General features: G+C 50.5%; 1 protein-coding gene across 6 annotated transcripts in view; it reads left to right on the top strand.

Moving 5' to 3' along the window:
• The window catches only part of LOC129834830 (C-myc promoter-binding protein-like), a 168,464-nt gene that overhangs the window by 17,450 nt on the left and 124,307 nt on the right, over positions 1-26,707 (top strand). For all 6 annotated transcript variants that reach the window (XM_055900135.1, XM_055900131.1, XM_055900133.1 and 3 more), the window contains exons 2-3: positions 17,577-17,903; positions 21,788-22,034. In XM_055900135.1, coding sequence (XP_055756110.1) covers positions 17,596-17,903; positions 21,788-22,034 — 555 coding nt within the window. In that variant the 5' untranslated portion in view covers positions 17,577-17,595. The remainder of the gene's footprint in view (positions 1-17,576; positions 17,904-21,787; positions 22,035-26,707) is intronic.

Below are 26,707 nucleotides of genomic sequence, written 5' to 3' on the forward strand. Positions count from 1 at the left end.
GAGTTGACAATGTTGTGCTTTGGAATAAAATGAGGTGACTGGTGACTAAAGGCCATAGATATCCCATTGGATACACACTGGCTGAATCAACGCTGTTTCTGAACCTAACGGGGGGAATAGACGTAGGAATTGACGTCCGTGACGTTGAACCTAACGGGGGGAATAGACGTCCGTGATGTTGAACCTAACGGAGGGAATAGACGTAGGACTTGACGTCCGTGACGTTGAACCTAACGGAGGGAATAGACGTAGGAATTGACGTCCGTGACGTTGAACCTAACGGAGGGAATAGACGTAGGAATTGACGTCCGTGACGTTGAACCTAACGGAGGGAATAGACGTAGGAATTGACGTCCGTGACGTTGAACCTAACGGAGGGAATAGACGTAGGAATTGACGTCCGTGACGTTGAACCTAACGGAGGGAATAGACGTAGGAATTGACGTCCGTGACGTTGAACCTAACGGAGGGAATAGACGTCCGTGACGTTGAACCTAACGGAGGGAATAGACGTAGGAATTGACGTCCGTGACGTTGAACCTACCGGAGGGAATAGACGTAGGAATTGACGTCCGTGACGTTGAACCTACCGGAGGGAATAGACGTAGGAATTGACGTCCGTGACGTTGAACCTAACGGAGGGAATAGACGTAGGAATTGACGTCCGTGACGTTGAACCTAACGGAGGGAATAGACGTAGGAATTGACGTCCGTGACGTTGAACCTAACGGAGGGAATAGACGTAGGAATTGACGTCCGTGACGTTGAACCTACCGGAGGGAATAGACGTAGGAATTGACGTCCGTGACGTTGAAGCTAACGGAGGGAATAGACGTAGGAATTGACGTCCGTGCCCGGTGGGATCTCCCTTGGTATACTTCATAACAAACAGAGAGGTATCTCTTCGTGTGCCTGCTGGGAAGAGTGTCTCTGGAGAGATGACAATACGTTATGTTAAAGCCTCGGTCAGCATTTCACTTACTTGTTTCACTTACTTTTTTCACTTACTTGTTTCAGTAACTTGTTCCTAAAAAAAATCCCCAAGAACATCTATAATGTGTCAGTGAAGAACTTGATGCAAGCTATCTCTATAGTGTGACAAAGATGACACGTCATTAAATATATTACCAGCATTTATACCAAGGAACCTTCTGTATAGTTCTAGGTGAAAGATTTCCTGTGTCTTCAACCTGACGTGTTGATGAGGTTGTACCCTCAGGGTAGTGTGTATTCAACCTGACGTGTTGATGAGGTTGTACCCTCAGGGTAGTGTGTCTTCAACCTGACGTGTTGAGGAGGTTGATGAGGTTGTACCCTCAGGGTAGTGTGTCTTCAACCTGACGTGTTGATGAGGTTGTAACCTCAGGGTAATGTGTCTTCAACCTGACGTGTTGATGAGGTTGTACCCTCAGGGTAGTGTGTCTTCAACCTGACGTGTTGATGAGGTTGTACCCTCAGGGTAGTGTGTCTTCAACCTGACGTGTTGATGAGGTTGTACCCTCAGGGTAGTGTGTCTTCAACCTGGCGTGTTGATGAGGTTGTACCCTCAGGGTAGTTTGTCTTCAACCTGATGTGTTGATGAGGTTTTACCCTCAGGGTAGTGTGTCTTCAACCTGGCGTGTTGATGAGGTTGATGAGGTTGTACCCTCAGGGTAGTGTGTCTTCAACCTGACGTGTTGATGAGGGTGTACCCTCAGGGTAGTGTGTCTTCAACCTGACGTGTTGATGAGGTTGTACCCTCAGGGTAGTGTGTCTTCAACCTGACGTGTTGATGAGGTTGTACCCTCAGGGTAGTGTATCTTCTAAATAGTGTTCCCGTCATGACAGTCGAATGGGTCTCTGCTGCATTGTAGCAGTCAACATCAGAGACAGACACGTAGCATTATGTCACTGTTAGACTGAGTATCGGTTTAATGCATCAGAGGTCAGGGGTCGCGTTAAGAGTTCACAAATCAGCCTTTTCATAAACGCAGACCATCAAAGAAATCAGCGTTTTGAACCAGTCGGCGTTTTATATTGAAAGTCAACAGTGTTTTTGTTGCTTCAATAGTGATCAGGGGCGTGCAGCTATTGTTGAATGTAGTAGTTTCCCTTCACATAAAGTACACTAGTGGAACACATTCATCAGAATATAGCTTCATATTCATCAGATGACAAAAGAAGTGCAACACGATTTATCTGGCAGCCACACAAGTAAATGGGTTTATAATGAAAAAACAAGGAGTGTTTTTGCAAAAAAACTATGCATGGCCATGTTTATCATAGACAGAATGTAGCCACAACCCCTGAGCGAGTGAGTGGTTCTGACCCAGTCTAATCTGTCTCCTGTCTCAACCCCTGAAGAGTGAGGGGTTCTGACCCAGTCTAATCTGTCTCCTGTCTCAACCCCTGAAGAGTGAGGGGTTCTGACCCAGTCTAATCTGTCTCCTGTCTCAACCCCTGAAGAGTGAGGGGCTCTGACCCAGTCTAATCTGTCTCCTTTCTCAACCCCTGAAGAGTGAGGGGTTCTGACCCAGTCTAATCTGTCTCCTGTCTCAACCCCTGAAGAGTGAGGGGTTCTGACCCAGTCTAATCTGTCTCCTGTCTCAACCCCTGAAGAGTGAGCGGTTCTGACCCAGTCTAATCTGTCTCCTGTCCCAACCCCTGAAGAGTGAGGGGTTCTGACCCAGTCTAATCTGTCTCCTGTCTCAACCCCTGAAGAGTGAGCGGTTCTGACCCAGTCTAATCTGTCTCCTGTCTCAACCCCTGAAGAGTGAGTGGTTCTGACCCAGTCTAATCTGTCTCCTGTCTCAACCCCTGAGCGAGTGAAGGGTTCTGACCCAGTCTAATCTATCTCCTGTCTCAACCCCTGAAGAGTGAGGGGTTCTGACCCAGTCTAATCTGTCTCCTGTCTCAACCCCTGAAGAGTGAGGGGTTCTGACCCAGTCTAATCTGTCTCCTGTCTCAACCCCTGAGCGAGTGAGGGGTTCTGACCCAGTCTAATCTGTCTCCTGTCTCAACCCCTGAAGAGTGAGCGGTTCTGACCCAGTCTAATCTGTCTCCTGTCTCAACCCCTGAAGAGTGAGGGGTTCTGACCCAGTCTAATCTGTCTCCTGTCTCAACCCCTGAGCGAGTGAGGGGTTCTGACCCAGTCTAATCTGTCTCCTGTCTCAACCCCTGAAGAGTGAGTGGTTCTGACCCAGTCTAATCTGTCTCCTGTCTCAACCCCTGAAGAGTGAGCGGTTCTGACCCAGTCTAATCTGTCTCCTGTCTCAACCTCTGAAGAGTGAGGGGTTCTGACCCAGTCTAATCTGTCTCCTGTCTCAATCCCTGAAGAGTGAGGGGTTCTGACCCAGTCTAATCTGTCCTCTGTCTCAACCCCTGAAGAGTGAGTGGTTCTGACCCAGTCTAATCTGTCTCCTGTCTCAACCCCTGAAGAGTGAGCGGTTCTGACCCAGTCTAATCTGTCTCCTGTCTCAACCCCTGAAGACTGAGCGGTTCTGACCTAGTCTAATCTGTCTCCTGTCTCAACCCCTGAAGAGTGAGCGGTTCTGACCCAGTCTAATCTGTCTCCTGTCTCAACCCCTGAAGACTGAGGGGTTCTGACCCAGTCTAATCTGTCTCCTGTCTCAACCCCTGAAGAGTGAGCGGTTCTGACCTAGTCTAATCTGTCTCCTGTCTCAACCCCTGAAGAGTGAGGGGTTCTGACCCAGTCTAATCTGTCTCCTGTCTCAACCCCTGACAAGTGAGGGGTTCTGACCCAGTCTAATCTGTCTCCTGTCTCAACCCCTGAAGAGTGAGGGGTTCTGACCCAGTCTAATCTGTCTCCTGTCTCAACCCCTGAAGAGTGTGGTTCTGACCCAGTCTAATCCATCTCCTGTCTCAACCCCTGAAGAGTGAGCGGTTGTGTTTCAGGCAGTTTGTTTGTGTGTTAACTCATTAGCATGTGGGAGGTCTGTAGGAAGCAGAGGCCATTAGAGCAACGGCAGACTGGCTTGTATTAATCACACCTCAGACTCAGGCGTGTCCTGAATATTAACACAGACACACGCACATACACGCACACACAAACACACACACAGCCACACACAGCCACACATAGACACACACACACGGAGACACACACCACATACACAGAGAAATTCGCACCTCAGTCAGTCAGTCAGTTGAGGAGAGGAGAGGAGAGGAGAGGAGAGGAGAGGAGAGGAGAGGAGGAGGAGGAGGAGGAGGAGAGGTGAGGAGAGGGGAGGGGAGCATTCTGCTCAGGTTGACTCGGTCCGCCCTCCGTCTCTAGTCCTAGAGGTGCTGCACGGCACGCGGATCTCCTGACATAGAAAATAAACGTTAATTTCCCACAGGTTTATTGTAGAGAGAGAGATGGAACAGTGAACCCTCCTGGTCTAACTAGAAGCAGATGCTTGGCTGTGGATGACTTCCCTCTGGTCTGTTTACATTCTCCAGTCCAGTGACTCCAGCCCTTCTTCTCCCCTGTCTCCATCCACCTCACCTGCTGGGTCAATGGTTTGCACCCCAAATTGCACACTATTCCCTTTATAGTGCACTACTTTGACTAGGATCCATGTGGTCAAAAAGTAGTGTGCACTATGTGATCAAAGTAGTGCACTGTGAAGGGAATAAGGTGTCATCTGGGACACACATTATGTCTCTGCTGGACGTCCAGCCAGACAGCTGGAGGGGACGGGTTCTCTGGTATCAGCTCCAGCAGGGAGGGGTGTTCAGAGTCCAGAGCGTCCAGAGAACGAGCTCTGTTCCTGGGCTTCCATTAGATCTGTCTCCCCCCTTGGCCTGGAGTCTCAGCCAGCTGGAGGATGTTGATCTAGCCAGCTAATGTGCTGTCTTTACCGGCCCCTGGCTGGGCTGTGTTAAACCCTCTCCTCTCTGTTCCCCTGGCTGGGCTGTGTTAAACCCTCTCCTCTCTGTTCCCCTGGCTGGGCTGTGTTAAACCCTCTCCTCTCTGTTCCCCTGGCTGGGCTGTGTTAAACCCTCTCCTCTCTGTTCCCCTGGCTGGGCTGTGTTAAACCCTCTCTGTTCCCCTGGCTGGGCTGTGTTAAACCCTCTCCTCTCTGTTCCCCTGGCTGGGCTGTGTTAAACCCTCTCCTCCCTGTTCCCCTGGCTGGACTGTGTTAAAACCTCTCCTCTCTGTTCCCCTGGCTGGGCTGTGTTAAACCCTCTCCTCTCTGTTCCCCTGGCTGGGCTGTGTTAAACCCTCTCCTCTCTGTTCCCCTGGCTGGGCTGTGTTAAACCCTCTCTGTTCCCCTGGCTGGGCTGTGTTAAACCCTGTTCCCCTGGCTGGGCTGTGTTAAACCCTCTCCTCTCTGTTCCCCTGGCTGGGCTGTGTTAAACCCTTCTCCTCTCTGTTCCCCTGGCTGGGCTGTGTTAACCCCTATCCTCCCTGTTCCCCTGGCTGGGCTGTGTTAACCCCTCTCCTCTCTGTTCCCCTGGCTGGGCTGTGTTAAACCCTCTCCTCTCTGTTCCCCTGGCTGGGCTGTGTTAAACCCTCTCTGTTCCCCTGGCTGGGCTGTGTTAAACCCTCTCCTCCCTGTTCCCCTGGCTGGGCTGTGTTAAACCCTCTCCTCTCTGTTCCCCTGGCTGGGCTGTGTTAAACCCTCTCCTCTCTGTTCCCCTGGCTGGGCTGTGTTAAACCCTCTCCTCCCTGTTCCCCTGGCTGGGCTGTGTTAAACCCTCTCTGTTCCCCTGGCTGGGCTGTGTTAAACCCTGTTCCCCTGGCTGGGCTGTGTTAAACCCTCTCCTCTCTGTTCCCCTGGCTGGGCTGTGTTAAACCCTCTCCTCCCTGTTCCCCTGGCTGGGCTGTGTTAAACCCTCTCCTCCCTGTTCCCCTGGCTGGGCTGTGTTAAACCCTCTCCTCTCTGTTCCCCTGGCTGGGCAGTGTTAAACCCCCTCCTCCCTGTTCCCCTGGCTGGGCTGTGTTAAACCCTCTCCTCTCTGTTCCCCTGGCTGGGCTGTGTTAAACCCTCTCCTCCCTGTTCCCCTGGCTGGGCTGTGTTAAACCCTCTCCTCTCTGTTCCCCTGGCTGGGCTGTGTTAAACCCTCTCTGTTCCCCTGGCTGGGCTGTGTTAAACCCTCTCTGTTCCCCTGGCTGGGCTGTGTTAAACCCTCTCCTCTCTGTTCCCCTGGCTGGGCTGTGTTAAACCCTCTCCTCTCTGTTCCCCTGGCTGGGCTGTGTTAAACCCTCTCCTCCCTGTTCCCCTGGCTGGGCTGTGTTAAACCCTCTCCTCCCTGTTCCCCTGGCTGGGCTGTGTTAAACCCTCTCCTCCCTGTTCCCCTGGCTGGGCTGTGTTAAACCCTCTCCTCTCTGTTCCCCTGGCTGGGCTGTGTTAAACCCTCTCCTCTCTGTTCCCCTGGCTGGGCTGTGTTAAACCCCCTCCTCTCTGTTCCCCTGGCTGGGCTGTGTTAAACCCTCTCCTCTCTGTTCCCCTGGCTGGGCTGTGTTAAACCCTCTCTGTTCCCCTGGCTGGGCTGTGTTAAGGAGGTTGTTGTTGGGTCTTTGAGTGGACGCTATGTTGAACCCACTCCTCCATGTTCCCCTGCTGTGGTTGGGGCTCAGAGGGGTTGGGGCTCAGAGGGGTCAGAGTTCAGAGGGGTTAGAGTTCAGAGGGGTTAGAGTTCAGAGGGGTTAGAGTTCAGAGGGGTTAGAGTTCAGAGGGGTTAGAGTTCAGAGGGGTTAGAGTTCAGCGGGGTTTGGGCTCAGAGGGGTTAGGGTTCAGAGGGGTTAGAGTTCAGAGGGGTTAGGGTTCAGAGGGGTTAGAGTTCAGAGGGGTTAGGGTTCAGAGGGGTTAGGGTTCAGAGGGGTTAGGGTTCAGAGGGGTTAGGGTTCAGAGGGGCTAGGGTTCAGAGGGGCTAGGGTTCAGAGGGGCTAGGGTTCAGAGGGGCTAGGGTTCAGAGGGGCTAGGGTTCAGAGGGGCTAGGGTTCAGAGGGGTTAGAGTTCAGAGGGGTTAGGGTTCAGAGGGGTTAGGGTTCAGAGGGGTTAGGGTTCAGAGGGGTTAGGGTTCAGAGGGGTTAGGGTTCAGAGGGGTTAGGGTTCAGAGGGGTTAGGGTTCAGAGGGGTTAGGGTTCAGAGGGGTTAGAGTTCAGAGGGGTTAGAGTTCAGAGGGGTTAGAGTTCAGAGGGGTTAGAGTTCAGAGGGGTTAGAGTTCAGAGGGGTTAGGGTTCAGAGGGGTTAGGGTTCAGAGGGGTTAGGGTTCAGAGGGGTTAGAGTTCAGAGGGGTTAGAGTTCAGAGGGGTTAGAGTTCAGAGGGGTTAGAGTTCAGAGGGGTTAGAGTTCAGAGGGGTTAGGGTTCAGAGGGGTTAGGGTTCAGAGGGGTTAGGGTTCAGAGGGGTTAGGGTTCAGAAGGGTTAGGGTTCAGAAGGGTTAGGGTTCAGAGGGGTTAGGGTTCAGAGGGGTTAGGGTTCAGAGGGGTTGGAGTTCAGAGGGGTTGGAGTTCAGAGGGGTTGGAGTTCAGAGGGGTTAGGGTTCAGAAGGGTTAGGGTTCAGAGGGGTTAGGGTTCAGAGGGGTTAGGGTTCAGAGGGGTTGGAGTTCAGAGGGGTTGGAGTTCAGAGGGGTTGGAGTTCAGAGGGGTTGGAGTTCAGAGGGGTTGGAGTTCAGAGGGGTTGGAGTTCAGAGGGGTTAGAGTTCAGAGGGGTTGGAGTTCAGAGGGGTTGGAGTTCAGAGGGGTTGGAGTTCAGAGGGGTTAGGGTTCAGAGGGGTCAGAGTTCAGAGGGGTCAGAGTTCAGAGGGGTCAGGGTTCAGAGGGGTTAGAGTTCAGAGGGAGAGAAATGTGGCTATAGTCTGTAGAGTTTAGGGCTCTTACTGAGGTTCCAAACGGAAGAAGATCTGGGGTCAGACCCTATACAGATTTGATCACCCTGTTGCAGGATAGCTTTCCTGCAATGCAATAAATATTCAACTTGTAGTGTATTTGAAGTTTAAAGAGGCTTTTGAAGTTTCTAATTTCCACTTTGAAATTTCAGACTTGATTTTCCCTTAGAAAAATAATGTCTCAACCGCAACAATAATGTCCGTTAATTGTAATCCACATAATCATTTCCTGTTGTTGCAGGATTATTTTCCTGCTGTAGAAAACAGGCTCAAATTCAGGCTCAAAGTCAGATGAACTCGTGGATCCCGTGTTTATGTCTCTGTGTCCAGTACGAAGGCAGTTAGAGGTAGTTTTGCGAGCCAATGCTAACTAGCGTTAGCACAACGTCTATGGGTATCTGCTAACAGCCCCTTTGTTATGGCGATCCTCAATAACTTCAGGAGTTAACATTTCCTTAACAAATCACATCATAACTTGCATTGACTTACTCTGTGTGCAAGAATAGTGTTTAACATGATTTTTGAATGACTACCTCATCTCTGTACCCCACACCTACCATTATCTGTACGGTCCCTCAGTTGAGCAGGGAGGTTTTCCAATGCCTCACAAAGAAGGGCACCTATTGGTAGATGGGTAAAAACAAAAACAAAGCAGACATTGAATATCCCTTTGAGGTTGGTGAAGTTCTTAATTACACTTCGGCTGGTGTATCAATACACCCAGTCACTTCAAAAATGCAGGTGTCCTTCTTAACTCAGTTGCCGGAGAGGAAGGAAACCGCTCAGGGATTTCACCATGAGGCCAATGGTGACTTTTAAACAGTTACGGAGTTTAATGGCTGTAATAGGAAAGAACTGAGGATGGATCAACAACATTAGTTACTCCACAATACTAACCTAAATGACAATACCAACCTAAATGACAATACTAACCTAAATGGCAATACTAACCTAAATGACAATACTAACCTACATGACAAGACTAACCTACATGACAAGACTAACCTACATGACAGAGTGAAAAGAAGGAAGTCTGTACAGAATGAAATATTCCAAAACATGCTTCCTTTTTGAATCAAGGCACTAAAGTAAAACTGCAAGAAAATGTGGCAAAGCAATTAACTATTTGTCCTGAAAACAAAGTGGCTGTTGTTGGGGTGGTGTCTGTCATGTTATATGGCTGTTGTTGAGGTGGTGTCTGTCATGTTATATGGCTGTTGTTGGGGTGGTGTCTGTCATGTTATATGGCTGTTGTTGAGGTGGTGTCTGTCATGTTATATGGCTGTTGTTGGGGTGGTGTCTGTCATGTTATATGGCTGTTGTTGGGGTGGTGTCTGTCATGTTATATGGCTGTTGTTGAGGTGGTGTCTGTCATGTTATATGGCTGTTGTTGGGGTGGTGTCTGTCATGTTATATGGCTGTTGTTGAGGTGGTGTCTGTCATGTTATATGGCTGTTGTTGGGGTGGTGTCTGTCATGTTATATGGCTGTTGTTGGGGTGGTGTCTGTCATGTTATATGGCTGTTGTTGAGGTGGTGTCTGTCATGTTATATGGCTGTTGTTGGGGTGGTGTCTGTCATGTTATATGGCTGTTGTTGAGGTGGTGTCTGTCATGTTATATGGCTGTTGTTGGGGTGGTGTCTGTCATGTTATATGGCTGTTGTTGAGGTGCTGTCTGTCATATTATATGGCTGTTGTTGAGGTGGTGTCTGTCATGTTATATGGCTGTTGTTGGGGTGGTGTCTGTCATGTTATATGGCTGTTGTTGAGGTGGTGTCTGTCATGTTATATGGCTGTTGTTGGGGTGGTGTCTGTCATATTATATGGCTGTTGTTGAGGTGGTGTCTGGCATGTTATATGGCTGTTGTTGGGGTGGTGTCTGTCATGTTATATGGCTGTTGTTGGGGTGGTGTCTGTCATGTTATATGGCTGTTGTTGAGGTGGTGTCTGTCATGTTATATGGCTGTTGTTGAGGTGGTGTCTGTCATGTTATATGGCTGTTGTTGAGGTGCTGTCTGTCATATTATATGGCTGTTGTTGAGGTGGTGTCTGTCATGTTATATGGCTGTTGTTGGGGTGGTGTCTGTCATGTTATATGGCTGTTGTTGAGGTGGTGTCTGTCATGTTATATGGCTGTTGTTGGGGTGGTGTCTGTCATGTTATATGGCTGTTGTTGAGGTGGTGTCTGTCATGTTATATGGCTGTTGTTGGGGTGTGGTGTCTGTCATATTATATGGCTGTTGTTGAGGTGGTGTCTGTCATATTATATGGCTGTTGTTGAGGTGGTGTCTGTCATGTTATATGGCTGTTGTTGAGGTGGTGTCTGTCATGTTATATGGCTGTTGTTGGGGTGTGGTGTCTGTCATATTATATGGCTGTTGTTGAGGTGGTGTCTGTCATGTTATATGGCTGTTGTTGAGGTGGTGTCTGTCATGTTATATGGCTGTTGTTGAGGTGGTGTCTGTCATGTTATATGGCTGTTGTTGAGGTGATGTCTGTCATATTATATGGCTGTTGTTGAGGTGGTGTCTGTCATGTTATATGGCTGTTGTTGAGGTGGTGTCTGTCATGTTATATGGCTGTTGTTGAGGTGGTGTCTGTCATATTATATGGCTGTTGTTGAGGTGGTGTCTGTCATGTTATATGGCTGTTGTTGAGGTGGTGTCTGTCATGTTATATGGCTGTTGTTGAGGTGGTGTCTGTCATATTATATGGCTGTTGTTGAGGTGGTGTCTGTCATGTTATATGGCTGTTGTTGAGGTGGTGTCTGTCATGTTATATGGCTGTTGTTGGGGTGGTGTCTGTCATGTTATATGGCTGTTGTTGGGGTGGTGTCTGTCATGTTATATGGATGTTGTTGAGGTGGTGTCTGTCATGTTATATGGCTGTTTTGGGGTGGTGTCTGTCATGTTATATGGCTGTTGTTGAGGTGGTGTCTGTCATGTTATATGGCTGTTGTTGGGGTGGTGTCTGTCATGTTATATGGCTGTTGTTGAGGTGGTGTCTGTCATGTTATATGGCTGTTGGGGTGGTGTCTGTCATGTTATATGGCTGTTGTTGAGGTGGTGTCTGTCATGTTATATGGCTGTTGTTGAGGTGGTGTCTGTCATGTTATATGGCTGTTGTTGGGGTGGTGTCTGTCATGTTATATGGCTGTTGTTGAGGTGTCTGTCATGTTATATGGCTGTTGTTGAGGTGGTGTCTGTCATGTTATATGGCTGTTGTTGAGGTGCTGTCTGTCATATTATATGGCTGTTGTTGAGGTGGTGTCTGTCATGTTATATGGCTGTTGTTGAGGTGGTGTCTGTCATGTTATATGGCTGTTGTTGAGGTGGTGTCTGTCATATTATATGGCTGTTGTTGAGGTGGTGTCTGTCATGTTATATGGCTGTTGTTGAGGTGGTGTCTGTCATGTTATATGGCTGTTGTTGAGGTGGTGTCTGTCATGTTATATGGCTGTTGTTGGGGTGGTGTCTGTCATGTTATATGGCTGTTGTTGGGGTGGTGTCTGTCATGTTATATGGCTGTTGTTGAGGTGGTGTCTGTCATGTTATATGGCTGTTGTTGAGGTGGTGTCTGTCATATTATATGGCTGTTGTTGAGGAGGTGTCTGTCATATTATATGGCTGTTGTTGAGGTGGTGTCTGTCATATTATATGGCTGTTGTTGAGGTGGTGTCTGTCATGTTATATGGCTGTTGTTGAGGTGGTGTCTGTCATGTTATATGGCTGTTGTTGAGGAGGTGTCTGTCATGTTATATGGCTGTTGTTGAGGTGGTGTCTGTCATATTATATGGCTGTTGTTGAGGTGTGGTGTCTGTCATGTTATATGGCTGTTGTTGAGGTGGTGTCTGTCATGTTATATGGCTGTTGTTGGGGTGGTGTCTGTCATGTTATATGGCTGTTGTTGAGGTGTCTGTCATGTTATATGGCTGTTGTTGGGGTGAGGTGGTGTCTGTCATGTTAAATGGCTGTTGTTGAGGTGTCTGTCATGTTATATGGCTGTTGTTGAGGTGGTGTCTGTCATGTTATATGGCTGTTGTTGGGGTGTGGTGGTGTCAGACTGGTGTTAGATTTCAGGAAGTCTTTGTTTTTCTTCACTAAACCAGAGTCATCATTCAACTCCCTGAGACACAGAGCTAACCCTGGAGAGCAGGCTGTCATTTATCCTCTCCCTTCCTCTCTTCTCCTCCCCTCCCCCCTCCCTTCCTCTCTTCTCCCCTCCCCTCTCCTCCCTCCCTTCCTCTCTTCTCCCCTCCCCTCTCCTCCCTCCCTTCCTCTCTTCTCCCCTCCCCTCTCCTCCCTCCCTTCCTCTCTTCTCCCCTCCCCTCTCCTCCCTCCCTTCCTCTCTTCTCCTCCCCTCCTCCCTCCCTTCCTCTTTTCTCCTCCCCTCCTCTCTCCCTTCCTCTCTTCTCCTCCCCTCCTCTCTCCCTTCCTCTCTTCTCCTCCCCTCCTCTCTCCCTTCCTCTCTTCTCCTCCCCTCCTCTCTCCCTTCCTCTCTTCTCCTCCCCTCTCCTCTCTCCCTTCATCTCTTCTCCTCCCCTCCTCTCTCCCTTCCTCTCTTCTCCTCCCCTCTCCTCTCTCCCTTCCTCTCTTCTCCTCTCCTCTCTCCCACTCCTCTCTTCTCCCCCCCTCTCCTCTCTCCCACTCCTCTCATCTCATCTCTTCTCCTCCTCTCTCCTCCTCCTCTCTTCTCCTCCCCTCTCTCCCACTCCTCTCTTCTCCTCTCTTCTCCCCTCTCCTCTCTCCCACTCCCCTCTCCTCCCTCCCTCCCTTCCTCTCTTCTCCTCTCTTCTCCTCCCCTCTCCTCCCTCCCTTCCTCTCTTCTCCTCTCTTCCCCCCCTCCCCTCTCCTCTCTCCCTCTCTTCTCCTCCCCCCTCCCCTCTCCTCTCTCCCTCTCTTCTCCTCCCATCCTCTCTTCTCCTCTCTTCTCCTCCCCTCCCCTCTCCTCTCTCCCACTCCTCTCTTCCCTTCCCCTCCCCTCCCCTCTCCTCTCTCCCACTCCTCTCCTCTCTTCTCATCCCCTCCCCTCCCCTCCCTCTCTTCTCCTTCTATTAGATACAGATTTCTAATATGGGATTGTGGAGTCTCTCTCTGTTTATTTAATTTGTAAATAATTCTGTAGTCAGCGTGATGAAGGCTTGTGATGCCAGGCTGATGGAGTCAGAGGGTGTGGAGAGGAGGGGATAATTATCCTGGGTGTGGTAACCTAGATGTGGCTAAATGTGATGGCTCTGAGTTGGCAATATACTAACTGGTCCTCTCTAAAACTAGGGTCGATGAGGCCGTTTCAGAGAGAGAGAGAGAGACACAGAGAGAGAAACACAGAGAGAGAGACACAGAGAGAGAGACAGACAGACAGAGAGAGAGAGAGATGCTTGTTCACCCTGTCCTTTCTCTCCTATTACACATCATCATTGCGTTCTCCCTGGCTGTGAGATAATACAGACTGAAGGACATTCAGCTTTGTCTTGGCTCTGTCTCTGGGGTTGAACACAATGTACTGTTGTCAGCTTGTTACGGTACAGATATCCAACAGGGTATTCCATAAAATGTAAGTCATTTGATCCTGTCTCGAGTCAACATAGTCCAGCCGACGCTCTCTGCACCGTCCTTACCTTAAAGGAGGACTCCAGTCTCCAGACACTGCCTGGGACTGTTAGCCCACTGAGCTAAAGCCTAGGTCTCTGGCAAGCCGGTTACTTATCACATGTGTAGTTGAGACTCGGGCCAGGTCAGCTCTGCTCAGTGATATGAGGGAAGTCAGGGAACCACACTGTCTCTCAGGGGCCACGATATGAGGGAAGTCAGGGAACCACACTGTCTCTCAGGGGCCACGATATGAGGGAAGTCAGGGAACCACACTGTCTCTCAGGGGCCACGATATGAGGGAAGTCAGGGAACCACACTGCAGCAACAGTGGACCTCCTGATGCAGTCACACACTGACACACACACTTTGTTACGCTCTTTCATGTACACACACTCCCTTCCCCTAGTACACTCTCTCTTCCCCTAGTTCACACTCCCTTCCCCTAGTTCACACTCCCTTCCCCTAGTACACTCCCCCTTCTAGTACACTCTCTCTTCTCCTAGTTCACTCTATCTTCTCCTAGTTCACTCTCTCTTCTCCTAGTACACTCTCTCTTCCCCTAGTACACTCTCTCTTCTCCTAGTTCACTCTCTCTTCCCCTAGTACACTCTCTCTTCCCCTAGAACACTCTCTATTCTCCTATTACACTCTCTCTTCCCCTAGTACACTCTCTCTTCCCCTAGAACACTCTCTATTCTCCTATTACACTCTCTCTTCCCCTAGTACACTCTCTCTTCTCCTAGTACACTCTCTCTTCCCCTAGTACACTCTCTCTTCCCCTAGTTCACTCTCTCTTCTCCTAGTTCACTCTTTCTTCTCCTAGTACACTCTCTCTTCTCCTAGTACACTCTCTCTTCTCCTAGTACACTCTCTTCCCCTAGTACACTCCCTCTTCTAGTACACTCTCTCTTCCCCTAGTACACTCTTCCCCTAGTACACTCTCTCCTAGTACACTCTCTCTTCCCCTAGAACACTCTCTCTTCTCCTAGTTCACTCTCCCTTCCCCTAGTACACTCTCTCTTCCCCTAGAACACTCTCTCTTCTCCTAGTTCACTCTCCCTTCCCCTAGTACAATCTCCCTTCCCATGATGTGTGTGTGTGTGTGTGTGTGTGTGTGTGTGTGTGTGTGTGTGTGTGTGTGTGTGTGTGTGTGTGTGTGTGTGTGTGTGTGTGTGTGTGTGTGTGTGTTATGGTCTGTGTGTTAGGGTGTGATTGTTATGGCTTTGTGTGTGTGTTAGGGTGTGTGTGTGTTTATGGTCTGTGTGTTAGGGTGTGTGTGTGTTATGGCTGCGTGTGTTATGACTGTGTGTTATGGCTGCGTGTGTGTGTTATGGCTGTTCTTGCCATAATATGGAATTGGTCTTTTACCAAATAGGGCTACCTTCTGTATACCTCCCCTACCCTGTCACAACACAACTGAATGGCTCAATCGCATTAAGAAGGAAAGAAATTCCACAAATTAACTTTTAGGAAGGCACATCTTTTAATTGAAATGCATTCCAGGTGACAACCTTGTGAAGCTGGTTGAGAGAATGCCAAGAGTGTGCAAAGCTCTCATCAAGGCAAAGGGTGGCTACTTTGAAGAATCTCAAATATAAAATATATTTAGATTTGTTTAACACTTTTTTGGTTACTACATGTATCCATATGTGTTATTTCATAGTTTTGATGTCTTCACTATTATTCTACAACTTAGAAAATAGTAATAATAAAGAAAAGCCCTTGAATGAGTAGATGTGGTAAAACTTTTGACCGGTAGTGTGTATACTCTCTCTCTGTGCAGACCCAGAGTGTGGGGATGGGAGATGGAGGACAAGGTGCTTTGTAGGTAGCATGCTAATTCTCTCTCTCTCTCTCTCTCTCTCTCTCTCTCTCTCTCTCTCTGTCTCTGTCTCTGTCTCTGTCTCTGTCTCTGTCTCTCTCTCTGTCTCTCTCTCTGTCTCTGTCTGTCTCTCTGTCTCTCTGTCTCTGTCTCTCTGTCTCTCTCTGTCTCTGTCTCTGTCTCTCTCTCTGTCTCTCTCTGTCTCTGTCTCTCTCTTTCTCTCTCTTTCTCTTTCTCTCTCTTTCTCTCTCTGTCTCTCACTTTCTCTCTCTCTCTCTCTCTCTCTTTCAATTCAATTCAATTGACTTTATTGACATGGCAAGTTCATTATTACTTACATTGGCAAAGTATACATATCGAAAAATCTAAATCAAATATATATGTATATATATACAAAATATATATATATTTATATATAAATAAATGGTGGGACCAACAGCAATAATAGTAGTAGTGTACATGGGATTACCATTAACAACAACTACAACAACAATATTAATCAGAACAACAATACATTAAATCAATGGTAGTAGACCAGTGTCAATATGACTTGAGAAGACATGACCTGGTATGAAAGACAAAACAAAACTAAGCTAAATGGGAAATATTATCAACATTACTTTGCATTTTTCACTGGCTGTCCCTCAGGTTGTGGCAGGAGGACACATATTTGGCTGCCAAAACTGCACATTTTGGCTTTTCACCCAATAAATATTTGATTTTTTCTTCATCTTTTATATTTTCAAATTCTTTGTATTGAGTTATAATTTTGGGAAAGAAATATGCTCTTAGGTCTGAGTATTTGTCACAGTGTAGTAGGAAATGCACCTCTGTCTCTACCTCTCCTCTGGAGCAGAGTGAGCACAGCCTGTCCTCTCTGGGCAGCCAGGTTTGTCTGTGACCACCGGTCTCTATAGCCAGACTGTGCTCACTGAGTCTGTACCTAGTCAATGTTTTCCTCCGTTTTCTATCAGTCACGGTGGTCAGATAGTCTGCCACCATGTACTGTCTGTTTAGAGCCAAATAGCATTGAAGTTTACTTTGATTTTTTGTGGTGTCTTTCCAATAGGTGATATATTTTTATTTTTGTTTTGTGATGATTTGGTTGGGCCAGATTTTCTGAGGGCTGTCCCGAGGCTCTATGGGGTTGGTTTGGGTTGGTGAACTGAGCCTCAGAACCAGCTGGCTGAGGGGACTCTTCTCTGGTTTCATCTCTTGACATTGTAGAGCTGTGTGATGGAATGTTTTAGGGTCACTTGTTTTTAGATGGTTGTAAAATTTGATGGCTCTTTTTTCTATTCGAATGAGGAAGGGGTATTGGCCCAATTCTGCCCTACATGCGTTATTTGGAGTTTTTCTTTGTACTTGCAATACAGTCTTGCAAAACTCTTCATGCAATATTTCAGTTGGATGTTTGTCCCATTTAGTAAATTCATTATTAGAGAGTCGACCCCATACTTCACTGCCATATAGAGCAATTGGTTCTATAACTGATTGAAACATTTTGAGCCAGATTCTAATTGGAATTTCAATTTTGATGTTCCTTTTAATGGCATTCTTGCTTTGTCTCTCAGCTCATTCACAGCCATGTGAAAGCTACCTGTGTTGCTGATATTTAGTCCTAGATATGTGTAGTTTTTGGTGTGTTCTAATAGAACTGTGTCCAAATAGAATTTATATTTGTCATCCTTATTTCCCGACCTTTTTTGGAATATCATTATATTTGTTTTTTTTAGGTTAACGGTCAGAGCCCAGGTCTGACAGAACCTGTGAAGACGATCTAGGTGCTGCTGTAACCCCTCTTTAGTGGGAGACAGCAGCACCAGGTCATCTGCGTACAGCAGACACTTGATTTCAGTGTTGTGTAGGGTGATACCAGGTGCTGCCGATTCTTCTAATGTTTTTGCCAATTCATTAATGTAGATGTTAAATAATGTTGGACTTATTGGGCAGCCCTGTTTCACTCCCCGCCCCTGAGAGAAGAAGTCTGTTTGCTTGTTGCCAGTTCTAACCGCACATTTGTTTTTAGTGTACATTGATTTAATAACATCATATGTTTTCCCTCCAATACCACTTTCTATTAGTTTATAAAAAAGACCTTCGTGCCAAATTGAATCAAATGCTTTCTTGAAATCTACAAAACACGAGTAGATTTTGCCTTTGTTTTGGTTAACTTGTTTATCAATTAGAGTGTGGAGGGTGTAAATGTGGTCTGTTGTACGATAATCTTTCTTTCTCTCTCTCTCTCTCTCTCTCACTTTCTCTCTTTTTATATCTCTCTCTCTCTCTCTCTCTCTCTCTCTCTCTTTCACTTTCTCTCTCTCTGCATCTCTCTCTCTCATCCAGACCTACCCAGTGATGGGAGATGGAGGACAAGGGGCCTCGTGTAGCAGACTACTTCGTGCTGGCTGGTCTGACAGACTCCTCCACGCCACTGGAGCAGGAGATCCACTTCCACGATGTCTGCCACAAGACGGCCAAACCCAAGCCGCCCATCACCGACGTCGCTGTGGTGATGCGCTCGCTGGGGGAAGAGGTGCCTCCTGGGTACACGTGCGTGGAATCCACGCCGTCCGGCCTGTCAGCTGACCTGAACAACGGAAGTCTCATGGCACCACAGATCTTCCTGTGTTACAGACGAGGACGGGACAAACCACCACTCACTGACCTGGGGTAGGTAGACAAACCTGGGGTAGATATGACCTGGGGTAGATATGACCTGGGGGTAGTTATGACCTGGGGGTAGTTATGACCTGGGGGTAGTTATGACCTGGGGGTAGTTATGACCTGGGGGTAGTTATGACCCGGGGTAGTTATGACCCGGGGTAGTTATGACCCGGGGTAGTTATGACCCGGGGTAGTAATGACCTGGGGTAGATATGACCTGGGGGTAGTTATGACCCGGGGTAGTTATGACCCGGGGTAGTTATGACCTGGGGTAGTTATGACCCGGGGTAGTTATGACCTGGGGTAGTTATGACCCGGGGTAGTAATGACCCGGGGTAGATATGACCCGGGGTAGTAATGACCTGGGGTAGATATGACCTGGGGGTAGTTATGACCCGGGGTAGTTATGACCCGGGGTAGTTATGACCCGGGGTAGTAATGACCCGGGGTAGTAATGACCCGGGGTAGTAATGACCCAGGGTAGATATGACCTGGGGGTAGTTATGACCCGGGGTAGTAATGACCTGGGGTAGTAATGACCCGGGGTAGTAATGACCCAGGGTAGTTATGACCCGGGGGTAGTTATGACCCGGGGTAGTTATGACCCGGGGTAGTTATGACCCGGGGTAGTTATGACCCGGGGTAGATATGACCTGGGGTAGTTATGACCTGGGGTAGTTATGACCCGGGGTAGTGGTGACCCGGGGTAGTTATGGCCTGGGGGTAGTTATGGCCTGGGGGTAGTTATGGCCTGGGGGTAGTTATGACCCGGGGTAGTTTTGACCCGGGGTAGTTTTGACCCGGGGTAGTTTTGACCCGGGGTAGTTATGACCCCGGGGTAGTTATGACCCCGGGGTAGTTATGGCCTGGGGGTAGTTATGACCCGGGGTAGTTTTGACCCGGGGTAGACATGACCTGAGGTAGTTATGACCCCGGGGTAGTTATGACCCCGGGGTAGTTATGACCTGGGGTAGTTATGACCCGGGGTAGTTGTGACCCCGGGGTAGTTGTGACCCCGGGGTAGTTATGACCCGGGGTAGTTTTGACTCGGGGTAGTTTTGACTCAGGGTAGTTTTGACCCGAGGTAGTTTTGACCCGAGGTAGTTTTGACCCGGGGTAGTTGTGACCCCGGGGTAGTTGTGACCCCGGGGTAGTTATGACCCGGGGTAGATATGACCCGGGGTAGATATGACCCGGGGTAGTTATGACCTGGGGTAGTTATGACCTGGGGTAGTTATGACCTGGGGTAGTTGTGACCTGGGGTAGTTGTGACCTGGGGTAGTTATGACCTGGGGTAGTTATGACCTGGGGTAGTTATGACCTGGGGTAGTTATGACCCGGGGTAGTTATGACCCGGGGTAGTTAGGACCTGGGGTTATGACCCGGGGTAGTTGTGACCTGGGGTAGTTATGACCTGGGGTAGTTATGACCTGGGGTAGTTATGACCTGGGGTAGTAATGACCCGGGGTAGTTGTGACCTGGGGTAGTTATGACCCAGGGTAGTTATGACCCGGGGTAGTTATGACCCGGGGTAGTTAGGACCTGGGGTTATGACCCGGGGTAGTTGTGACCTGGGGTAGTTAGGACCTGGGGTAGATATGACCTGGGGTAGTTATGACCCGGGGTAGTTATGACCTGGGGGTAGTTATGACCCGGGGTAGTTATGACCCGGGGTAGTTGTGACCGGGGGTAGTTGTGACCGGGGGTAGTTGTGACCCGGGGTAGTTGTGACCCGGGGTAGTTATGACCCGGGGTAGTTATGACCCGGGGTAGTTGTGACCCGGTGTAGTTGTGACCCGGTGTAGTTGTGACCCGGTGTAGTTGTGACCCGGGGTAGTTGTGACCCGGGGTAGTTGTGACCCCGGGGTAGTTGTGACCCCGGGGTAGTTGTGACCCGGGGTAGTTTTGACCCGGGGTAGTTTTGACCCGGGGTAGGTAGATGTAGATCAGTTACACTTCCTCAGTTAGAGGAAACTAAGACAGGTTTAGTGACTGATCCAACTATAACAGGCTGATTAATTAGACACATCTCTGACTGAGAGGAGACCCAACTATAACAGACTGGTTAATTCAGACACATCTCTGACTGAGAGGAGACCCAACTATAACAGGCTGGTTAATTCAGACACATCTCTGACTGAGAGGAGACCCAACTATAACAGGCTGGTTAATTAGACACATCTCTGACTGAGAGGAGACCCAACTATAACAGGCTGGTTAATTAGACACATCTCTGACTGAGAGGAGACCCACCTATAACAGGCTGGTTAATTAGACACATCTCTGACTGAGAGGAGACCCAACTATAACAGGCTGGTTAATTAGACACATCTCTGACTGAGAGGAGACCCAACTATAACAGGCTGGTTAATTCAGACACATCTCTGACTGAGAGGAGACCCAACTATAACAGACTGATTAATTAGACACATCTCTGACTGAGAGGAGACCCAACTATAACAGGCTGGTTAATTCAGACACATCTCTGACTGAGAGGAGACCCAACTATAACAGGCTGGTTAATTCAGACACATCTCTGACTGAGAGGAGACCCAACTATAACAGACTGATTAATTAGACACATCTCTGACTGAGAGGAGACCCAACTATAACAGGCTGGTTAATTCAGACACATCTCTGACTGAGAGGAGACCCAACTATAACAGACTGGTTAATTCAGACACATCTCTGACTGAGAGGAGACCCAACTATAACAGACTGATTAATTAGACACATCTCTGACTGAGAGGAGACCCAACTATAACAGGCTGGTTAATTCAGACACATCTCTGACTGAGAGGAGACCCAACTATAACAGGCTGGTTAATTCAGACACATCTCTGACTGAGAGGAGACCCAACTATAACAGACTGATTAATTAGACACATCTCTGACTGAGAGGAGACCCAACTATAACAGGCTGGTTAATTCAGACACATCTCTGACTGAGAGGAGACCCAACTATAACAGGCTGGTTAATTCAGACACATCTCTGACTGAGAGGAGACCCAACTATAACAGGCTGGTTAATTCAGACACATCTCTGACTGAGAGGAGACCCAACTATAACAGACTGGTTAATTAGACACATCTCTGACTGAGAGGAGACCCAACTATAACAGGCTGGTTAATTCAGACACATCTCTGACTGAGAGGAGACCCACCTATAACAGACTGGTTAATTAGACACATCTCTGGATGAGGGGTCTCTGTGTGTTGTTGGTTACGATGACCTCAAACAACAGGACTGTTTTCTCTTTAATTGTAAACAAGATAAGATTAGCATTCCTGCAACATTATTTGTTGAAATATAATTTGCTCTCGAGAAATTAAGCTTATTGATTGCATCCAAATTGGCCGTTTTAATTTATAGGATTCATATAATATCCAATAAATATAGTACCTAACATCCGATTTGGACCAAACTTTTTTTCTAACAAAGAGTAAGACATGAGGAATAACTTTGTTTTTGGGTCAAAAGCCACCCATGAACCCCCACACCCCAACAATGAGTACAAAGTATCAGTTCTCTATGTTTGACTGGTAGTATGGAGCTGCTGCTTGGGGTATTGTTTCTTCATACTATGTCATGTATTTTTAGTCAATTAGATTCCCCCCCCCCCTGTTCAGATAAATTTGTCATTGAAGTAATTTATGTCCCCTCCTAAATCCTGATATTACCAGGTTCTGATCACCTAGATGGTGCTGTCCCTGCTATTAGGTGATACTTTTTTAAAAAGAATGTAGGATGGGACTTAAACCTAAAAACTTCAATGATAAAAACAGGTCTAGGGTTTTATGAATAAACAACTGATATTGTGGAAGGAGCGGTTGAAGCAGGGTCAGGGTTAGGGTAGTAGCTAAATGACAGATTCCTCTCCTCCTCCCAGTGTTCTGTATGAGTGGAAGGAGCGGTTGAAGCAGGGTTGCCACGTCATCCAGACCACGCCCTCCGGACGCCCTGCCAACATAAGCTCCACCTCCTCCCAGAGGATCTACGTGACGTATCGCCGCGCCACGGAGAGCCAGACCTACGCCGCCCTGGCCGTCACCGACATCTGTGTCATCATCCCCGGCAAGGGAGAGACACCACCACACACCTTCTGCAAGGTGGACAAGAACCTCAACAGCAGTATGGTGAGATGAGGGAGGGAGGGAGGGAGGGAGAGGGAGGGAGGGATAACATGGATGCTATGCTCTTCTACCAAACCCCCTACTGTAAAACACTCTTCTACCAAACCCCCTACTGTAAAACACTCTTCTACCAAACCCCCTACTGTAAAACACTCCTCTACCAAACCCCCTACTGTAAAACGCTCCTCTACCAAACCCCCTACTGTAAAACACTCTTCTACCAAACCCCCTACTGTAAAACACTCTTCTACCAAACCCCCTACTGTAAAACACTCTTCTACCAAACCCCCTACTGTAAAACACTCTTCTACCAAACCCCCTACTGTAAAACACTCTTCTACCAAACCCCCTACTGTAAAACACTCTTCTACCAAACCCCCTACTGTAAAACACTCTTCTACCAAACCCCCTACTGTAAAACACTCTTCTACCAAACCCCCTACTGTAAAACGCTCCTCTACCAAACCCCCTACTGTAAAACACTCTTCTACCAAACCCCCTACTGTAAAACACTCTTCTACCAAACCCCCTACTGTAAAACACTTTTCTACCAAACCCCCTACTGTAAAACGCTCCTCTACCAAACCCCCTACTTTAAAACACTCTTCTACCAAACCCCCTACTGTAAAACACTCTTCTACCAAACCCCCTACTGTAAAACGCTCCTCTACCAAACCCCCTACTTTAAAACACTCCTCTACCAACACCCCTACTGTAAAACACTCTTCTACCAAACCCCCTACTGTAAAACGCTCCTCTACCAAACCCCCTACTTTAAAACACTCTTCTACCAAACCCCCTACTTTAAAACACTCTTCTACCAAACCCCCTACTGTAAAACACTCTTCTACCAAACCCCCTACTGTAAAACGCTCCTCTACCAAACCCCCTACTGTAAAACACTCTTCTACCAAACCCCCTACTGTAAAACGCTCCTCTACCAAACCCCCTACTTTAAAACACTCTTCTACCAAACCCCCTACTTTAAAACACTCCTCTACCAAACCCCCTACTGTAAAACACTCTTCTTCCGAACCCCCTATTGTAAAACACTCTTCTTCCGAACCCCCTACTGTAAAACACTCTTCTACCAAACCCCCTACTGTAAAACACTCTTCTACCAAACCCCATACTTTAAAACACTCCTCTACCAAACCCCATACTTTAAAACACTCCTCTACCAAACCCCCTACTGTAAAACACTCTTCTTCCGAACCCCCTACTGTAAAACGCTCCTCTACCAAACCCCCTACTGCCCCCCCTCCCCTGACCTCTCCACTGTCCCCTCCCCTGACCTCTCCACTTTCCCCTCTCCTTACATCTCCACCCTCCCCTCTCCTGATCTCTCCACCCTCCCCTCCCCTGACCTCTCCACTGTCCCCTCTCCTGACCTCTCCACTGTCCCCTCTCCTGACCTCTCCACTGTCCCCTCTCCTGATCTCTCCACCCTCCCCTCCCCTGACCTCTCCATTGTCCCCTCCCCTGAGTGTTCTGTATGAGTGGAAGGAGCGGTGGAAGTAGGGTCCCCTGACCTCTCCACTGTCCCCTGACCTCTCCCCTGTCCCCTCCCCTGACCTCTCCCCTGTCCTCTCCCCTGGCCTCTCCACTGTCCCCTCCCCTGACCTCTCCCCTGTCCCCTCCCCTGACCTCTCCCCTGTCCCCTCCCCTGACCTCTCCCCTGTCCCCTCCCCTGACCTCTCCACTGTCCCCTCCCCTGACCTCTCCGCTGTCCCCTCTCCTGACCTCTCCGCTGTCCCCTCCCCTGACCTCTCCACTGTCCCCTCCCCTGACCTCTCCACTGTCCCCTCCCCTGACCTCTCCGCTGTCCCCTCCCCTGACCTCTCCACTGTCCCCTCCCCTGACCTCTCCACTGTCCCCTCCCCTGACCTCTCCACCGTCCCCTGACCTCTCCACTCTCCCCTGACCCCTCCACTGTCCCCTCCCCTGACCTCTCCACTGTCCCCTGACCTCTCCACCGTCCCCTCCCCTGACCTCTCCACTGTCCCCTCCCCTGACCTCTCCACCGTCCCCTCCCCTGACCTCTCCACTGTCCCCTCCCCTGACCTCTCCACCCTCCCCTCCCCTGACCTCTCCACTGTCCCCTGACCTCTCCACTGTCCCCTCCCCTGACCTCTCCACCGTCCCCTCCCCTGACCTCTCCACCGTCCCCTCCCCTGACCTCTCCACTGTCCCCTCCCCTGACCTCTCCACCGTCACCTCCCCTGACCTCTCCACTGTCCCCTCCCCTGGCCTCTCCACCCTCCCCTCCCCTGACCTCTCCACTGTCCCCTGACCTCTCCACTGTCCCCTGACCTCTCCACTGTCCCCTCCCCTGACCTCTCCACTGTCCCCTCCCCTGACCTCTCCCCTGTCCCCTCCCCTGACCTCTCCACTGTCCCCTGACCTCTCCACTGTCCCCTCCCCTGACCTCTCCACTGTCCCCTGACCTCTCCACTGTCCCCTCCCCTGACCTCTCCACTGTCCCCTCTCCTGACCTCTCCACTGTCCCCTGACCTCTCCCCTGTCCCCTCCCCTGACCTCTCCACTGTCCCCTGACCTCTCCACTGTCCCCTGACCTCTCCACTGTCCCCTGACCTCTCCACTGTCCCCTGACCTCTCCACCCTCCCCTCCCCTGACCTCTCCACTGTCCCCTCCCCTGACCTCTCCACTGTCCCCTGACCCCTCCACTGTCACCTCCCCTGACCTCTCCACTGTCCCCTCCCCTGACCTCTCCACCGTCCCCTCCCCTGACCTCTCCACTGTCCCCTCCCCTGACCTCTCCACTGTCCCCTCCCCTGACCTCTCCGCTGTCCCCTCCCCTGACCTCTCCACTGTCCCCTCCCCTGACCTCTCCACTGTCCCCTCCCCTGACCTCTCCACCGTCCCCTGATCTCTCCACTCTCCCCTGACCCCTCCACTGTCCCCTCCCCTGACCTCTCCACTGTCCCCTGACCTCTCCACCGTCCCCTCCCCTGACCTCTCCACTGTCCCCTCCCCTGACCTCTCCACCGTCCCCTCCCCTGACCTCTCCACTGTCCCCTCCCCTGACCTCTCCACCCTCCCCTCCCCTGACCTCTCCACTGTCCCCTGACCTCTCCACTGTCCCCTCCCCTGACCTCTCCACCGTCCCCTCCCCTGACCTCTCCACCGTCCCCTCCCCTGACCTCTCCACTGTCCCCTCCCCTGACCTCTCCCCTGTCCCCTCCCCTGACCTCTCCACTGTCCCCTGACCTCTCCACTGTCCCCTCCCCTGACCTCTCCACTGTCCCCTGACCTCTCCACTGTCCCCTCCCCTGACCTCTCCACTGTCCCCTCTCCTGACCTCTCCACTGTCCCCTGACCTCTCCCCTGTCCCCTCCCCTGACCTCTCCACTGTCCCCTGACCTCTCCACTGTCCCCTGACCTCTCCACTGTCCCCTGACCTCTCCACTGTCCCCTGACCTCTCCACCCTCCCCTCCCCTGACCTCTCCACTGTCCCCTCCCCTGACCTCTCCACTGTCCCCTGACCCCTCCACTGTCACCTCCCCTGACCTCTCCACTGTCCCCTCCCCTGACCTCTCCACCGTCCCCTCCCCTGACCTCTCCACTGTCCCCTCCCCTGACCTCTCCACTGTCCCCTCCCCTGACCTCTCCGCTGTCCCCTCCCCTGACCTCTCCACTGTCCCCTCCCCTGACCTCTCCACTGTCCCCTCCCCTGACCTCTCCACCGTCCCCTGATCTCTCCACTCTCCCCTGACCCCTCCACTGTCCCCTCCCCTGACCTCTCCACTGTCCCCTGACCTCTCCACCGTCCCCTCCCCTGACCTCTCCACTGTCCCCTCCCCTGACCTCTCCACCGTCCCCTCCCCTGACCTCTCCACTGTCCCCTCCCCTGACCTCTCCACCCTCCCCTCCCCTGACCTCTCCACTGTCCCCTGACCTCTCCACTGTCCCCTCCCCTGACCTCTCCACCGTCCCCTCCCCTGACCTCTCCACCGTCCCCTCCCCTGACCTCTCCACTGTCCCCTCCCCTGACCTCTCCACCGTCACCTCCCCTGACCTCTCCACTGTCCCCTCCCCTGGCCTCTCCACCCTCCCCTCCCCTGACCTCTCCACTGTCCCCTGACCTCTCCACTGTCCCCTGACCTCTCCACTGTCCCCTCCCCTGACCTCTCCACTGTCCCCTCCCCTGACCTCTCCCCTGTCCCCTCCCCTGACCTCTCCACTGTCCCCTCCCCTGACCTCTCCACTGTCCCCTGACCTCTCCACTGTCCCCTCCCCTGACCTCTCCACTGTCCCCTCTCCTGACCTCTCCACTGTCCCCTGACCTCTCCCCTGTCCCCTCCCCTGACCTCTCCACTGTCCCCTGACCTCTCCACTGTCCCCTGACCTCTCCACTGTCCCCTGACCTCTCCACCCTCCCCTGACCTCTCCACTGTCACCTCCCCTGACCTCTCCACTGTCCCCTCCCCTGACCTCTCCACCGTCCCCTCCCCTGACCTCTCCACCGTCCCCTCTCCTGACCTCTCCACTGTCCCCTGACCTCTCCACTGTCCCCTCCCCTGACCTCTCCACTGTCCCCTCCCCTGACCTCTCCCCTGTCCCCTCCCCTGACCTCTCCACTGTCCCCTCCCCTGACCTCTCCACTGTCCCCTCCCCTGACCTCTCCACCGTCCCCTCTCCTGACCTCTCCAC

The sequence above is a fragment of the Salvelinus fontinalis genome, chromosome 35 (genome assembly GCF_029448725.1).
Source record: "Salvelinus fontinalis isolate EN_2023a chromosome 35, ASM2944872v1, whole genome shotgun sequence".
Taxonomy (NCBI): Eukaryota; Metazoa; Chordata; class Actinopteri; order Salmoniformes; family Salmonidae; genus Salvelinus; species Salvelinus fontinalis.